At 46.5% G+C, this 19,138-nt stretch overlaps 1 protein-coding gene across 1 annotated transcript in view; it reads right to left on the reverse strand.

Moving 5' to 3' along the window:
- carmil3 (capping protein regulator and myosin 1 linker 3) overlaps nt 1-19,138 on the reverse strand; it is a 56,231-nt gene that overhangs the window by 32,222 nt on the left and 4,871 nt on the right. Inside the window, 1 exon segment of the mRNA XM_046359316.1 lies at nt 17,192-17,286. Coding sequence (XP_046215272.1) covers nt 17,192-17,286 — 95 coding nt within the window.

Genomic DNA, 19,138 nt, shown 5'->3' on the forward strand with positions numbered 1-19,138 from the left:
CTGCCTCTGGGAGACGAGGCCAACTTAGGCGTACAGGCACTTCAACGAATAGAACGAGCAACATGGAGCTCAATTCAATTCAGATGAAATTATATTTCAATATGATTGAAATACAATAGACATGTAGACTATTACTGACTGTATTTATCTGTCATTCATCTCAGTTTTCATTTGAAGCATCTTTGTTACCTCCAATTGCAAAGACATTGGTAACATTCTATTTGTGGTCCACTTCATTCTGAAGTTATCGGCGGTCACAGAGATTAGCGGGGATCTTCTGTGTATAAAGAGACGCGAAAGGGCAGCAAAGAAAAGCATCTGCCGATGCACTTTGCATTTTCGAGTGCGACTTTATTACGAATAAGCAGTATCTCACCCAGAAGCAGTCTTTGTTGTCGGAGGTGATTTTAACCAAGTACCTTTAAAACACATCTTGGGAACAATTTGTTTTAAAGGGGTCCTCATTACAGTGTAATTACATATGTAATTACACTGTAACAAGAATTGTAATTAGTTGTAATCCTTTATGGTTACACTGTACTAACAAAATGCAACTGGTGGTAACTTCAGTCCGTAATTACAGAGGCGTAACCACGAATGCGTGTTACAAATCAAATCAAATTGTATGTTAATGCGAGTGTAGCGGAATGCTTGTGCTTCTAGTTCTGACAATGCAGTAATAACCAACGAGTAACCTAAGCTAACAATTCCACAACAACTACCTTATACACACAAGTGTAAAGGGATGAAGAATATGTACATAAAAATATATGAATGAGTGATGGTACAGAACGGCATAGACAAAATGCAGTATATGGTAACAAGTACAGTATATACATATGAGATGGGTAATGTAGTGATACATGTATTACATAAAGATGGCAAGATTCAGTAGATGGTATAGGGTACAGTATATACTGTCCATATGAGATGAGTAATGTAGGGTATGTAAACATTATATTAAGTGGCATTGTTTAAAGTGGCTAGTGATACATTTTTACATCAAATGTTCAAGTTTTCCGATAGCATCCAAACACACCATTTGTCAGCCTGCACAAACCACCGTATAAGTGTTAGCCAATGAAAAACCAAGCACCTCATTGACAGAACTCTGTTATAAAGGGATCTGGAGTCTGATGTCCCGGCCCAGGTCAGGCTTTTGTGACATGGTGAGGTAGGACCCAGGAGCAGAGAAGAGAACCAATTGAAAGGAAAAACGTAAACACCTTACTGGTCAAAAGTCAAACCAGTAGACACAAAGTAAAACTTGAGGAAACAACAAACGCTATGATTCGATAACTCACTCAGGAGACAAACACACATGGCAACGAAATCAAGTCTCTACAAAGGCTGACAGAAAACGCATCTCTCTATAAAGAAATGATAATTAGTACCAGAAAGCACCAGCGTCATTGCAGTCTCTAGGACGGTCTCTGCCCGGTCTCTGCCCTCTACCCGGTCCCTCGGGTGACAGATGGAACCGTGACAGCTTTCCTTTAAAATACATGAAAGCTACTGAGCGCTATGACAAAAGACGGAGGGTTTAAATCATTTGTATTTATTTATTGTTAAATCATTGAACGGTTTACGTGGAAAACAACAGTAGCTAAGAAAGGCAGGGAGGAGATAGAATAATTTGGTCACTTGTTTTAGTACTGCCCATACAGTGCATTCAGAAAGTATTCAGACCCCTTGACTTTTTTCACATTTTGTCACCTTACAACCTTATTCTAAAATGGATCAACTATTTTTTTTTCTCATCAATCTACACACAATACACCATAATGACAAATCAAAAACAGTTTTTTAGACATAGAAAAATAGAAATATGACATTTACATAAGTATTCAGACCCTTTACTCTGTACTTTGTTGAAGCACCTTTGACAGCATCGAGTCTTGGGTATGACGCTACAAGCTTTGCACACCTGTATTTCAAAAATTCTCAAAAATTTTAGAAAAGGCTGTTGCGCAGCAACTCACTGCCTTCCTGAAGACAAACAATGTATACAAAATGCTTCAGTCGGGTTTTAGACCCCATCATAGCACTGAGACGGCACTTGTGAAGGTGGTAAATTACATTTTAATGGCATCGGACCGAGGCTCTGCATCTGTCCTCGTGCTCCTAGACCTTAGTGCTGCTTTTGATACCATCGATCACCACATTCTTTTGGAGAGATTGTAAACCCAAATTGGTCTACACGGACAAGTTCTGGCCTGGTTTAGATCTTATCTGTCGGAAAGATATCAGTTTGTCTCTGTGAATGGTTTGTCCTCTGACAAATCAAGTGTAAATTTCGGTGTTCCTCAAGGTTCCGTTTTAGGACCACTATTGTTTTCACTATATATTTTACCTCTTGGGGATGTTATTCGAAAACATGATTTACATTTACATTTAAGTCATTTAGCAGACGCTCTTATCCAGAGCGACTTACAAATTGGTGCATTCACCTTATGACATCGAGTGGAACAGTCACTTTACAATAGTGCATCTAAATCTTAAAGGGGGGTGAGAGGGATTACTTATCCTATCCTAGGTATTCCTTAAAGAGGTGGGGTTTCAGGTGTCTCCGGAAGGTGGTGATTGACTCCGCTGTCCTGGCGTCGTGAGGGAGTTTGTTCCACCATTGGGGGGCCAGAGCAGCGAACAGTTTTGACTGGGATGAGCGGGAGCTGTACTTCCTCAGTGGTAGGGAGGCGAGCAGGCCAGAGGTGGATGAACGCAGTGCCCTTGTTTGGGTGTAGGGCCTGATCAGAGCCTGGAGGTACTGAGGTGCCGTTCCCCTCACAGCTCCGTAGGCAAGCACCATGGTCTTGTAGCGGATGCGAGCTTCAACTGGAAGCCAGTGGAGAGAACGGAGGAGCGGGGTGACGTGAGAGAACTTGGGAAGGTTGAACACCAGACGGGCTGCGGCGTTCTGGATGAGTTGAAGGGGTTTAATGGCACAGGCAGGGAGCCCAGCCAACAGCGAGTTGCAGTAATCCAGACGGGAGATGACAAGTGCCTGGATTAGGACCTGCGCCGCTTCCTGTGTGAGGCAGGGTCGTACTCTGCGGATGTTGTAGAGCATGAACCTACAGGAACGGGCCACCGCCTTGATGTTGGTTGAGAACGACAGGGTGTTGTCCAGGATCACGCCAAGGTTCTTAGCGCTCTGGGAGGAGGACACAATGGAGTTGTCAACTGTGATGGCGAGATCATGGAACGGGCAGTCCTTCCTGTTAACTTTCACTGCTATGCGGATGACACAAAGCTGTACATTTCAATGAAACATGGTGAAGCCCCAAAATTGCCCTTGCAAGAAGCATGTGTTTCAGACATAAGGAAGTGGATGGCTGCAAACGTTATACTTTTAAACTCGGACAAAACAGAGATGCTTGTTCTAGGTCCCAAGAAACAAAGAGATCTTCTGTTGAATCTGACAATTAATCTTAATGGTTGTACAGTCGTCTCAAATAAAACTGTGAAGGACCTCAGCGTTACTCTGGACCCTGATCTCTCTTTTGAAGAACATATCAAGACCATTTCAAGGACAGCTTTTTTCCATCTACGTAACATTGCAAAAATCAGAAACTTTCTGTCCAAAAATGATGCAGAAAAATTAATCCATGCTTTTGACACTTCTAGGTTAGACTACTGCAATGCTCTACTTTCCGGCTACCCGGATAAAGCACTAAATAAACTTCAGTTAGTGCTAAATACGGCTGCTAGAATCCTGACTAGAACCAAACAATTTGATCATATTACTCCAGTGCTAGCCTCTCTACACTGGCTTCCTGTCAAAGCAAGGGCTGATTTTAAGGTTTTACTGCTAACCTACAGAGCATTACATGGGCTTGCTCCTACTTATCTCTCTGATTTGGTCCTGCCGTACATACCTACACGTACGCTATGGTCACAAGACGCAGGCCTCCTAATTGTCCTTATAATTTCTAAGCAAACAGCTGGAGGGAGGGCTTTCTCCTATAGAGCTCCATTTTTATGGAACGGTCTGCCTACCCATGTCAGAGACGCAAACTCGGTCTCAACCTTTAAGTCTTTACTGAAGACTCATCTCTTCAGTGGGTCATATGATTGAGTGTAGTCTGGCCCAGGAGTGGGAAAGTGAACGGAAAGGCTCTGGAGCAACGAACCGCCCTTGCTGTCTCTGCCTGGCCGGTTCCCCTCTTTCCACTGGGATTCTCTGCCTCTAACTGTCATGCAGGTAAAAGAGGACCCAAAAGCGACTTAACAGAAACAGAGTTTATTAAAGTCCCGGAATAACAGAAATCCTCTCGATTTGTAGATGGGAAAACAACTGGAGAAGCGGCCACAGACTGCAGGTTGTGCGGGTAGGCGCAGGCCTTTGTCGACTGAGACACCTGTCACACGCAGCGTTCTGATGAAGGCATAAAACACGACAGGACAGGGTGATACACAATCACGGCAAAAACACGACAGGACAGGGGTTAATCACAGCATGGTGAAATCAATACAAGGAACCGACGGCACAGGAACGGAACACAAAGGAATAAATAGGGACTCTAATCTTGGGAAAGGATCGGGAACAGGTGTGGGAAGACTAAATGATGATTAGGGGAATAGGAACAGCTGGGAGCAGGATCTGGGTACGATAGAGAGAAGAGAGAGCGAGAGTCCTGTGAGAGGGAGGGGAGAGAGAGGGCTAGAAGGAGGGAAAGAACCAAATAAGACCAGCAGAGGGAACCGAATAGAATGGGAAGCACAGGGACAAGACAAGATAATAAATGACAAACATGACAGTACCCCCCACTCACCGAGCGCCTCCTGGCTGCTCTCGATTAGGAACACTGCGGTCACGGAGGAAATCATAGATCAAACGGTCCAGCATGTTCTGTTAAAGAACCCAACTCCTCTCCTCAGGACCACAGCGATAAAAAGGAAACTAGGGTACTACTCTAAAAAAAAAAATGAGAACTAGGGACAGACTGAGACACAGCAAGGGCAGGGACAAGAACAGGAGAGATGCGATGGCAGGGAACAGACTGAGACCCAGACCAAGACCAGGAGCAGAACCTGAAAAAATGACCAGACTTGCTTTCCCCAGTCCACCTGACCGTGCTGCTGCTCCAGTTTCAACTGTTCTGCCTGAGTCGGCCACCATGCTGGTCATTTATGAACATTTGAACATCTTGGATGACCAGTAACTCTGGCAAGTGAGCCCACTGAAGAACAGCCAGAAGAGGAAACAGGACCCCACAAAGCCTGGTTCCTCTCAAGGTTTCTTCCTAGGTTTTGGCCTTTTTAGGGAGTTTTCTAGCCCCAGACTGTCAACCCGACAACTTGCTGTTTGGGAAGTTTTCCCCTGGGTTCAGTAGAAGCCACAGAAGAATAAACAGACGGGATAAGGCATCAGGCTTGGTGTTCTTGCTATATAAATCACAAATTCGAAACGATTTGAAAAACAACGCCCAACGAGCTTGACGGGCATTAGTCGTTTGGCAGAACGGATGTACTCAAGGTTCTTATGGTCTGTCTCGCCCCCTCAACCACTGTCAGGTTAGATGACATTCAGGACGGATGGCGAGCAGTTCACGGTTACCCACATCATGTTGCGCTCAGATGGCGACAGGTCATTGTCCTATTGCAAGGATGAACCTTCACCCCAGTCAGTCCTGGAAGCGCTGGGAGGTTTTCATCTAGATCCTCTGTGGGGCCTCCCTCGACAATGGTCAGGCGCCACTACAGATCCAGTTTCGAGGATAGGGCGGACGTAAAGCAGGCCATGATCAAAGCACCCTGAGATGGCGGAATTGTCCCAGCATCATCCGGGTCAGAAGTAAGAGCTGTGAGCTGGCTGGGCAGCAACTTGTCCCATCACGCTAATGAAACGCTTCGATAGAAATTAGCGAAACCTAAAAAGCGCTGCACGCTGACACGTGACAGCTTGGAACGGGCCAATCACTGACAGCTTGGACCTTAGCGGAATCCATCTGAATGCCTTCAGCGGAATTAACGGAACCGAGAAAAGTAACGGAGGAGACATGAAAAGAGCACTTCTGCCTCTTCTGAGACAATTCCTAAAAGGGCTGTAGAACACGTGGAACAAGGCTGAACATGAATCTCGAAAGTGACGGAGAAAAAAAATCAGGATATCGTCAAGATAGACAAAAACAAAAATGTTCAGCATTTCTCAGAACATCATTAACTAATGCCTGAAAAACAGCTGTCGATGGTGGACCGAAGGCAGAAGGACTCAAAATGCCCTAACGTGGTGTTTGTCCATTTTCCAATGAACACCCCTCTCAAAAATACCACGAGATGGAAAACAGTTCTGGCTGATGCAGGTCCAACAATAGTAAAACCTGGCTCCCTGCAGAATCTATGGCTGATGACATAAGGGAAGCGGATAACGATTCTTAACCGTTATGTCATTCAGCCCTCGATAATCCACGCAGGGCGCAGAGTACTCTGATTCCTTCTTCTTAACAAAAAGAACCCCGCCCCGACCATACTAAAACAAGGCACTATAACAACAGTCTTAAGAGACACAGACAAATAATCCTGAGAGCCTTACGTTCGGGATCCTGACTAGTCTCCCAGTCCCTCGATGAAAGGCATCCCCCTGGCAGGAGATCCACTACAATCTTCGACCGGTGAGGAGGAAGGGAGTTGGCTCAGATGGACCGACTGAAGACCGGCGCAGATCATGATCATTCTCCGGCACTCCTGTCAGATCGCCAGGTTCCTCCTGAGAAGTGGAGAGAAGAAACGGGAGGGATGGCAGACATTAAACACTTCACATGACAAGAAACGTTCCAGGATAGGATAGAATTACTAGACCAATTAATAGAAGGATTATGACATACTAGCCAGGGATGACCCAAAACAACAGGTGTAAACGGTGAACGGAAAATCAAAAAGAAATAGTCTCACTGTGGTTACCAGATACTGTGAGAGTTAAAGGTAGTGTCTCAAATTTGATACTGGGAAGATGACTACCATCTAAGGCAAACATGGGCGTAGGCTTGTCTACCGGTCTGAAAGGAATGTTATGATTTCCGAACCCATGCTATCCATGAAACAACCCTCAGCCCCAGAGTCAATCAAGGCACTGCATGTAGCATGAACCGGTCCAGCGTAGATGGGACATGTAGTACAAGATCTAGATGAAGGGACCTGAGCCATCGCTCACCAGTAGCCCTCCGCTACTGATGGGCTCTGGCCTCTTACTGGACATGAATTAACAAAATGTCCAGCAACTCCTACATAGAGGCACAGGCGGTTGGTGATCCTCCGTTCCCTCTCCTTAGTCGAGATGCGAATCCCTCCCAGCTGCATGGGCCAGTCTCAAAGCCAGAGGAGGGAGATGATTTCAACCGGAGCAGGGAAACACCGTTGATGCGAGCTCTCTTCCACGAGCCCGGTGACGAAGATCTACCCGTCGTTCTATGCGGATGGCGAAGCAGCAATCAAAGAGTCCACATCTGAAGGAACCTCCCGGGAGAGAATCTCATCCTTAACCACTGCGTGAGTCCCTCCAGAAAACCTTCAGCAGAGCTGGCCGTTCCACTCACCTAGAGGCAGCAAGAGTGGAAACTCAATGGAATAATCCATGGACCGTTCACCTTGGCATAAGGAAGCCAGGGCCCTAGAAGCCTCCCCACCAAAAACTCTTAAAAAGAATCATCTCCTCTTTAAAGTTCTGGAATTTGTTAGAGCAATCAGCCCTTGCCTCCCAGATAGCTGTGCCCCATTCTCGAGCCCGGCCAGTAAGGTGTGAAATGACGTAAGCAACTCGAGCTCTCTCTCTAGAGTATGTGTTTTTGGAGAGAGAACACAATCTCACACTGCGAGAAAGGAGCGGCACTCAGTGGGCTGCCCGGAGTAGCAAGGTGGGTTATTAACCCTAGGTTCTGGAGGCTCGGCAGCCAGGAAGTAACAGGTGGCACGAGACGTAGACTCTGGAACTGTCCAAGAGGCACCGGAAACCAGCTGCCCAGGTTCTCCACGGCATGGCGAGCAGCAGACAATTCCTGCTCGTGTCTAATCGATCATTTCCTTGGATCTTGACGGCAGTGTAAACAGCGTCTGAAGTCCTGGGTCCATTCCTTGGTCCGGTTCCTTCTGTCATGCAGGTAAAAGAGGCAAAAGCGACTTAACAGAAACAGAGTTTATTAAAGTCCAAAACGGAATAACAGAAATCCTCAAATTTGTTGCTGGGAAAACAACTGGAGAATCGGCCACAGACTGCAGGTCACCATTCGGGTAGGCGCATCTGGTCGACTGAGACACCTGCTCACACGCAGCGTCTGATGAAGGCATAAAACACGACAGGACAGGGTGATACACAATGCAAAAACACGACAGGACCTCCAAATGCTTTTCACAGCATGGTGAAATCAATACAAGGAACCGACGGCACAGGAACGGAACACAAAGGAATAAATAGGGACTCTAATCAGGGGAAAGGATCGGGAACAGGTGTGGGAAGACTAAATGATGATTAGGGGAATAGGAACAGCTGGGAGCAGGAGCATCGATAGAGAGAATTAAAGCGAGAGAGTGAGAGAGGAGGGAGGGGAGAAAGGGCTAGAAGGAGGGAAAGAACCAAATAAGACCAGCAGAGGGAAACGAATAGAATGGGAAGCACAGGGACAAGACAAGATAATAAATGACAAACATGACACTAACCCTATTACAGGGGCTGAGTCACTGGCTTGCTGCGGCTCTCTCATGCCGTCCCTAGAAGGGGTGCATCACCTGAGTGGGTTGATTCACTGATGTGGTCAACCTGTCCGGGTTGGCGCCCCCCCTTGGGTTGTGCCATGGCGAAGATCTTTGTGGGCTATACTCAGCCTTGTCTCAGGATGGTACGTTGGTGGTTGAAGATATCCCTCTAGTGGTGTGGGGGCTGTGCTTTGGCAAAGTGGGTGGGGTTATATCCTTCCTGTTTGGCCCTGTCCGGGGGTGTCATCGGATGGGGCCACAGTGTCTTCTGACCCCTCTTGTCTCAGCCTCCAGTATTTATGCTGCAGTAGTTTATGTGTCGGGGGCTAGGGTCAGTTTGTTATATCTGGAGTACTTCTCCTGTTCTATTCGGTGTCCTGTGTGAATCTAAGTGTGCGTTCTCTAATTCTCTCCTTCTCTCTTTCTTTCTCTCTCTCGGAGGACCTGAGCCCTAGGACTATGCCCCAGGACTACCTGACATGATGACTCCTTGCTGTACCCAGTCCACCTGGCCATGCTGCTGCTCCAGTTTCAACTGTTCTACCTTATTATTATTCGACCATGCTGGTCATTTATGAACATTTGAACATCTTGGCCATGTTCTGTTATAATCTCCACCCGGCACAGCCAGAAGAGGACTTGCCACCCCACATATGCTCTCTCTAATTCTCTCTTTCTTTCTCTCTCTCGGAGGACCTGAGCCCTAGGACCATGTCCCAGGACTACCTGACATGATGACTCCTTGCTTTCCCCAGTCCACCTGACCGTGCTGCTGCTCCAGTTTCAACTGTTCTGCCTTATTATTATTCGACCATGCTGGTCATTTATGAACATTTGAACATCTTGGCCTTAATGGCCATGTACTCTAATAATCTCCACCCAGCACAGCCAGAAGAGGACTGGCCACCCCACATAGCCTGGTTCCTCTCTAGGTTTCTTCCTAGGTTTTGGCCTTTTTAGGGAGTTTTTCCTAGCCACCGTGCTTCTACACGTGCCTGCATTGCTTGCTGTTTGGGGTTTTAGGCTGGGTTTCTGTACAACACTTTGAGATATCAGCTGATGTACGAAGGGCTATATAAATACATTTGATTTGATTTGATTTGATATTTGGGGAGTTTCTCCCATTATTCTCTGCAGATCCTATCAAGCTCTGTCAGGTTAGATGACATTCAGAGACTTGTCCCGAAGTCACTCCTGCGTTGTAATGGCTGTGTGCTTAGGGTCATTGTCCTATTGGAAGGTGAACCTTCACCCCAGTCTGAGGTCCTGAGCGCTCTGGAGCAGGTTTTCATCTAGATCTCTCTGTGGGGCCTCCCGAGTGACACAGTGGTCAGGCGCCACTACAGATCCAGTTTCGATTCCGGGCTGTGTCGAAGCAGGCCATGACCAAGACACCGATGAGATGGCGCAAAATTGTCCCAGCATTATCCGGGTCAGGGGGGTGAGTCTGGCTGGCTGGGATGTCCTTGTCCCATCACGCTCTATCGACTCCTTGTGGAAGCCGGGTGCATGCAAGCTGACTTCAGTTGCCAGCTGTACGGTTTCCTCCGACACATTGGTGCGGCTGGCTTCCGGGTTAAGTGGGAAGTGTGTCAAGAAGCTGTGTGGATTGGCAGGATTGCGTTTCAGAGGACGCATGGCTCCCGACCTTTGCCTCTTCTGAGTCCGTACGGGAGTTGCAGCGATGGAACAAGGCTGTAACTACCAATTGGATATCACGAAATTGGGGAGAAAAAAGTGGTAAAAAGTTTTTAAATAATAATAATAATTAGGATTTCTCTGTACTTTGCTCCTGTAACGGTTGTCGATGGTGGAAGAAGGTCAGGACCAATGTGCAGCGTGGTATTTGTCCATATTTATTCAAATGAACACAGAAATAACAAAAATACCAAAGAGAAATGACCGAAAACAGTTCTGGCTGATGCAGACACAACAGAAAACAATCCCACAAAACACAATAGAAAACAGGCTCCCTAAATATGGTTCTCAATCAGGGACAACGATTGACAGCTGCCTCTGATTGAGATCCATACCAGCCAAACACAGAAATAGCAAATCATAGAAAAACTAACATAGACAACCCACCTAACTCACGCCCTGACCATACTAAAACAAAGACATAACAACAGTCTTAAGGTCAGAACGTGACAGCTCCGTGAATCTTTTCCTCGATCCTGACTAGTCTCCCAGTCCCTGCCGATGAAAGACATCCCCACAGCATGATGCTGCCACCACCATGCTTCAACGTAGGGATGGAACTGATTTCCTCCAGATGTGACGCTTGGCATTCAGGCCAAATAGCTCAATCTTGGTTTCATCAGACCAGAGCATTTTGTTTCTCATGGTCTGAGAGACCTTTAGGTGCATTTAAGAAAACTCCAAGTGGGCTGTCATGTGCGTTGTACTGAGGAGTAGCTTCCATCTGGCCACTCTACCATAAAGGCCAGATTGGTGGAGTGCTGCAGAGACAGTTGTCCTTCTGGGGGAACTCTGGAGCTCTGTCAGAGTGACCATCAGGTTCTTGGTCACCTCTCTGACATAGACACCATATGTGAACTGATTTCCCCCCATCTATCTTCAGAGTTCGTACTGTTAGATGACCTAAACTGGGACATGCTTAACACCCCGGCCATCCTACAATCTAAGCTAGATGCCCTCTCACACAAATTATGAAGGAACCTACCATGTACAACCCTACATCCATAACCATGGGCACCCTCTTAGATATCATCCTGACCAACTTGCCCTCTAAATACACCTCTGCTGATTTCAACCAGGATCTCAGAGATCACTGCCTGATTGCCTGCGTGCATAATGGGTCCGCGGTCAAACCCGACCAGTCATCACTGTCAAACGCTCCCTAAAACACTTCAGTGAGCTGGCCTTTCTAATCGACCTGGCCCGGGTATCCTGGAAGGGTATCAACCTCATCCCATCAGTAGAGGATGCCTGGTTGCTCTTTAAAAGTGCTTTCCTCACCATCTTAAATAAGCATGGCCCATTCTAAGAATGTAGAACTAAGAACAGATATAGCCCTTGGTTCACCCCAGACTTGATTGCCTTTGACCAGCACAAAACATCCTGTGTTGTTCTGCAGTAGCATCGAATAGCCCCCCACGATATGCAGCTTTTCAGGGAAGTCAGCGATCAATACACTCAGTCAGTTAGGAAAGCTAAGGATAGCTTTTTCAAACAGAAATGTGCATCCTGTAGCATTAATTCCAAAAAGTTTTGGAACACTGTAAAGTTCATGGAGAATAAGAGCACCTCCTCCCAGCTGCCCACTGCACTGAGGATAGGAAACACTGTCACCACCGATAAATCTCTGATAATCGATCATTTCCATCGCTTTCCACCGCTTCTCCTTCAACCAAATCCAGACAGCTGATGTTCTGAAAGAGCTGCAAAATCTGGATCCCTACAAATCAGCTGGGCTAGACAATCTGGACCCTCTCTTTCTAAAATTATCCACCAAAATTGTTGCTGCTGGAGATTCTCTGATCCACCTCTACGTAGTCGACACCATTCTGTATACATCTGGCCCTTCTTTGGTCACTGTGCTTTGGACACAACCTCCAAACAAGCTTCAATGCCATACAACAGTCCTTCCGTGGCCTCCAAATGCTTTTAAATGCTATTAAAACTAAGTGCATGCTCTTCAACCGATTGCTGCCTGCACCCTCCCGCCCGACTATCATTACTACTCTAGACGGTTTTGACTTAGAATATGTGGTCATCTACAAATACCTAGGTGTCTGGTTAGACTGTAAACTCTCCTTCCAGACTCACATTAAGCATCTCCAATCCAGAATTAAATCTAGAACCGGCTTCCCATTTCGCAACAAAGCCTCCTTCACTCATACTGCCAAACATACCCACGTAAAACTGACTATCCTACCGATCCTTGACTTTGGCGATGTTATTTACAAAATTGCCTCCAACATTCTACTCAGCAAACTGGATGTAGTCTACCACAGTGCCATCCATTTTGTCGCCCCATATACTACCCACCACTGTGACCTGTATGCTCTCGTTGGCTGGCCCTCACGACATATTTGTCGGCAAATCCACTGGCTCCAGGTCATCTAAAAGTCTTTGCTAGGTAAAGCTTCATCTTATTTCAGCTCACTGGTCACCATAGCAACACCCACCCGTATCACGGGCTCCAGCAGGTATCCAAAGCCAACACGTGCTCGTCCCCAAAGCCAACACGTGCTCGTCCCCAAAGCCAACACGTGCTCGTCCCCAAAGCCAACACGTTTTTTGGCCGCCTTCCCATCCAGCTCTCTGACTGGAACGAATTGCAAAAATCGCTGAAGTTGGAGTCTTATATCTCCCTCTCTAACTTTAAGCATCACTGTCCCTGTACACAGCCAGTCTGTAAATAGCCCACCCAACTACATCATCCCTATATTGTTACTTATCCTCTTGCTATTTTGCACCCCAGTATCTCTACTTGCACATCATCATCTGCACATCTATCACTCCAGTGTTAATGCTAAACTGTAATTATTTATCCTCTATGGCCTATTTATTGCCTTACCTCCCTACTCTCCTACATTTGCACACACTGTACATAGATCTTTCTATTGTGTTATTGACTGTACGTTTGTTTGTGTAACTCTGTGTTGTTGTTTTTGCCCTCAACGTCAGCAAAACAAAGGAGTTGATTGTTGACTTCAGGAAGCAGAGGGAACATGCCCCGATCCACATCAATGGGCCTGCAGTATAGAAAGTCAGCAGTTTGAAGTTCATCGACGTCCACATCGCTGAGAACTTGACCAACAGCACCACCACACCTGTCAATAGGGTGCAACTCCATCTCTACTTCCTAAGGCAGCTGAAGAAATTAGGCATGTCACCCCGGGTCCCCTGGACTGACCACCTGCACTGACTCTTCTCACCTTAGCACTCCTCCACACACACACACACACACACACACACACACACACACACACACACACACACACACACACACACACACACACACACACACACACACACACACACACACACACACACACACACACACACACACACACACACACACACACACACACAACATACATTCACGCTACACACACATAAAATACTTCAGAATTTAAACACTTGCCCCCAACCACCTCTTTCCTAAAACACGTGTAAATATTGGACTATAAATTGTGCCTTCCTGTCTTATACTTGTGCAAAAATGTTTATTCTATTCTACCGAACTACCGACCGACATATTCTTATCTTTTATTCTTTCTTATTGTTGTTGCAATGTCGAGCAGGAACCTACAATGAAGCATTTCGTTGGACGGTGTTTACCATGTGTGTCCCGTAAATACTACTAATAAAACCTGAACTAGTAACGATGGTTTTTGTGAACCAGCTCTGAGATTTAATTATGCTACTACGAAGTCCTTAACGGTCCATTTTGACTTAAGATGCTTTTGAGAAACCGGGCCCTGGCCGCTCTAATCTAGGATCCCGTCTCTCTGGCTCTGAAGAACGGGTGTGTGTGCCTGCATTCACACAAAATCCCCAGTGTCTCTTGGGAATTTTGTGTGTATCCGCACCGGTGTGTGTGCGTGTATGTGTGCGTGCGCATGTGTGTGCATGTCCTCTTGAGTATGTGTGTGCGCACGAGTGCGAGCAGCCACCCAAACACACGCACTTGTGCGCACACACATACTCACGGAGACGTGCACACATACACACACACACACATGCGCACGCACACACACACTGGTGCGCAAACACACAAAATCCCCAAGAGACACTGGGGACAGTCTGCTTTCACCCAGGTGAACCCAGCATCAAAAGGACACAACCTTTCCATCTTCCCTGGCAGACAGTCTGGCAGAGAGTATGGGCGCATTTGAAAGCACAGCTGCCCCAGGTCCTGCTCTATAAGAAGCCTTTAAAAAGAGACGGAGAGAAAGAGGGAGAGCTGGATGGAGAGAGAGAGATTGGAGGGAGGAGGCAAATGAGGGAGAAAAATGCTGGCTTAAAAACACATCTTGTAGCAGATTTTGCTCACATAAAAGTCTTCCCAACCTTAACTCAAAGAGACTTACAACCGAGCCCTGTGGAACATTAAAGGGATCTGGGAGAGGGGAGGGAGAGAGTGGGGCAAGAGGGGCGGGTACGGAGACTAATACATTCCTGTTTATAGACAGAGAAATATCCCTGTAGTAAGACATCTATCATCAGATCAACAGATCAATCATACCACCATTAGATGCCTGCCATTTACAGACATCCAACCATTACGGCATTCCCCAATAGGTACTCTGTTGTATCCAACGAGGATGTGCATGTGTCAACCTCTTTAGCTGACTACCAGAACTCACATGACAAAAAGCCATTCTTGGTTCAATTCAAGCATTTTCAGTCTTCATTATGTGGTGCTAATACAAATCCGAGTGAGGTACTCTGTTGTGTTTAAGTTAAACAGCTCTCCTTCTCTCCTGCCATTGAATGTCTCTACAAGTAGCCTACTCTGTTGACAGATCCCTCCTTGTACCTTGTAGTTACAGGAGACTAACAGAGAATGTGGAGATCTAAGTGGAGAAAAGGTTTGAGACAACCGACTGTGTTTGGAGTGTCACACTGTAGCGATCACATCCCAGTAATAGGGCCTTTATTAGTGAGGAGAGAGGGAGATGGGAACCAATGACGGGTGAAATCGAGCAAGGGATCGAGATAAATAATGGACGAGGGTAGAAAAGACAGCAATTGGGTCATCAAAACACATCAGATTTCTTCCTTCCTTTCCCCCTCTCCTCCGTTGCTCTGAGCTCTCACCACCCCTTTCCCTGGTGCCCCCCTCGACTCGCACCACCCCCTCCTTCTCCTCTGCCCCTCCCCCCTTCACTCCTCTCAGTCTTTGAAGATGTTTTGTTTCTGGAGTTGGCGCTAATCTTCAAATGAGTGCTCCGAAACGCATGCCCTCTGTGTGTGTCCCAGTTTGTGTGTGCATGACAGGGTGTGTTTATGCGGTCGTTTGTGTATCTGGGCGTATGTTGTTACTCTTGGTAACGTTGCCCTCAGCACAATGGTGTATGTCTTGCTGAGCATACTATATGTCTGTCTGAATGAAAGGCACTAGGAGGGTGAGGCTGTCTGTGTGTGTGTATGTGTGTGGGTATGTGTGTGTGTGTGTATGTGTCTGTGAGGCACAGCGGGACAGCTGGAACAGTAGACGTACACAGACAGCTGAATACCAGCACAACCCCAGAGGGAGAAAGGACATAGAGAGAGAGAGGGAGGGAGGGAGGGAGGGAGGGACAAACAAAGAGAAGATGAAGTGTAGCAGGCTACGTATTCAACAGCGAGCTCACTGCATGCATGCCTGTGTGTGTTTTAGATACCCTACACTTTGTTCCAAAAGCTCTGTCCATTTACAAATATTGACATATGCACAATACACATGTAGGCCTCTATGCGATGTTTTTACTTGTCATCATGCCATGCTACGCCATAAGTGTTTTGAGAAGTTGCATTAGCAAAGCCCATTTAGACTAACATTCTCCTGAGGCCTAATTGAGTTGTGTTCGGATAAAGGAGGGAGCAGAGTGGTTCAACACAGCAGCTCTATGTGTTGAGATAAAGATGGAGGAGGGGAGGAGAGAAGGGCAAGATGAGAGATGATGGGGAGGGAGAAAAGCGAGAGAGCGGAGAGCGGGAGGGGAGATGGGAGAGTAATAGAGATGGACAGATATGGAGGAGAAGATAAAGGAAACAAAGACTAGACAGAGGCAAAAATAGAGGGGGTGAGTGGTAATGACAGCTTGTCTTCCCTCTACCCAGCACCAGTTTACTCTCAGCAGTAAGAGGAAATGAGCTTGTGCTCTTACTCCTCTACGACCCTTGTGTCGTGTGTGTGTGTGTGTGTGTGCGTGTGTGTGTGTGTGCGTGCGTGCGTGCATGTGTGTGTGTGCGTGCGTGTGTGCGTGCGTGTCTGTCATTAGTAACTGACACGGGTGACTAATTGAGGATGTCTCAAAAGCAGCAATGTCCGGAAGTGTGTGTGTTGGCTCGCACAAGCTGCTAGGACACCTCTCAGTCCGCTTACACACTCTCAGGCACACACACACTGGCATGAGCACACGCGCACACAGGGGCACGCACACACACACACACACACACACACACACACACACACACACACACACACACACACACACACACACACACACACACACACACACACACACACACACACACACACACACACACACACACACACACACACACACACACACACACACACACACACACACCATCCCCATGCCTCTGGCATTAGAGGCACACTGCCACTTCTAATAAAGGTTGAAAGGATGGACTCAATGCCCCATGGTGTCCCGTTTGCTCTTAGGGGAGTGTGTGGACCACCAAGCTTGAATGCCCGATTAAAATGGATTGTACTCCAATTGAAAGTTCAAAATACACTACATTGACCTGAGATATAGAATGCAGATTTCTGACAGTAGAGTTTATTGTGAAGGGGCCTCACCAGTATCCTGTCCTCTGATTTGCCGTGCTTGGTGTCCTGCTTTACAGCTCGCACAAACTTGATAGATTGTTTATCAATGAGCCTCCTGATGCTCTCTGTGGAAAGAAGGCATGAAACAAAAGTCAATACTGCAAGTAAATTCCTCTCTCACAAAAACGCTCTCTTACAGGCAACATGACAAACACCACGGCACAGACACACATACACGAGAAAACAAGAGGAAATGAAACTGGTTTTATATTTAGCCCCAGAGATGGAACTGATTTGGAGGTACAGTCACACTATGCGACACAAGAGACAGAGGGGCATGGCAAACAGCTTTAGTAGAATGTTATGTTAAAGGAAGTTTTATCAAAGTTTTACCAAATAGTTGATACACATCACACTATTTCTTATTAAGCTGCCATATCCAAAAGACACCATAAGCTTTCAAACACCAAGGCTGCGTTTAGACAGGCAGCCCAATTCGGATCTTTTTTTCACTAATTGGTCTCTTGACTAATGTGATCATCTCTGAAAAAGATCTGATGTGAAAAGAGCTGATGTGATTGGTCACAAAAGACGGAAGAGGGGGATGGGGACAGAGGAGGGAGAGACGAGGAAGGATCAGAGAAAGACAGAGAGTTAAGGCAGCTGTAATCAACTTTAATCTCTGTAAAAGCTCAGACACAGCGATAGGATTGTCAAACATTTGCCTGCCGACACCCGTGAACAGTCAATCTTTTTTGTGTTCAAATAGCAAAGACCTCGTCAGCCACTAAACCCTGTTAAAATTCTCCAAACCAGAAGGTGGCAGTAGCGTTATTTGCATATCCGAGCATATTGCTTATGGTCTAGATTCAAAGCTATCTGCGCTAATGTTGCTATTTTGTAGAAAGCCCTTGTTGATACTATGGCCACAGCTACATTCACTGCCTAGCAAGAATTCACTCTCCATAATCGGAGGGCCTGTTGTCCAGACCTCTGGCAGTCTCTATGGGGCTGCCACAGGGTTCAATTATCGGGCCGACTCTTTTCTCTGTATATATCAATGATGTCGCTCTTGCTGCGGGTGATTCTTTGATCCACTTCTACGCAGACGACACCATTCTGTATATATCTGGCCCTTCTTTGGACACTGTGTTAAAAAAACTCCAAACAAGCTTCAACGCCATACAACTCTCCTTCCGTGGCCTCCAACTGCTCTAAAATTCTAGTAAAACGAACTGCATGCTCTTCAACCGATCGCTGCCAGCACCCGCCCGCTCGACTAGAATATGTGGACAACTATAAATACCTAGGTGTCTGGCTAGACTGTAAACTCTCCTTCTAGAGTCACATTAAGCATCTCCAATCCAATGTTAAATCCAGAATTGGCTTCCTGTTTTGCAAAAAAAACCTCCTTCACTCAAAATAGCCTCCAACACTCTACTCAGCAAATTGGATGCAGTCTATCACAGTGCCATCCGTTTAGTCTCCAAAGCCCCATATATTACCCACCACTGCAACCTGTATGCTCTCGTTGGCTGGCCCTAGCTTCATATTCATCGCCAAACCCACTGGCTCCAGGTCATCTTTGCTCTGTAAAGCTCCGCCTTATCTCAGCTCACTGGTCACCATAGCAGCACCCACCCGTAGCACGCGGTCCAGCAGGTATATTTCACTGGTCACCCCCAAAGCCAATTCCTCCTTTGGCCGCCTTCCCATCCAATTCTCTGCTGCCAATGACTGGAACGAACTGCAAAAATCACTGAAGCTGGAGACTCATATCTCTCTCACTAATTTTAAGCACCAGCTGTCAAAGCAGCTCACAGATCACAGCACCTATCAATAGCTCATCTGTAAATAGCCCATCCAACTACCTCATCCCCATACTGTTATATATATTTTTTGCTCCTTTGCACCCCAGTATCTCTACTTGCACATTCATCTTCTGCACATCTATCACTCCAGTGTTTAATTGCTAAA

Source organism: Oncorhynchus gorbuscha, linkage group LG08, assembly GCF_021184085.1.
Source record: "Oncorhynchus gorbuscha isolate QuinsamMale2020 ecotype Even-year linkage group LG08, OgorEven_v1.0, whole genome shotgun sequence".
Classification (NCBI taxonomy): Eukaryota; Metazoa; Chordata; class Actinopteri; order Salmoniformes; family Salmonidae; genus Oncorhynchus; species Oncorhynchus gorbuscha.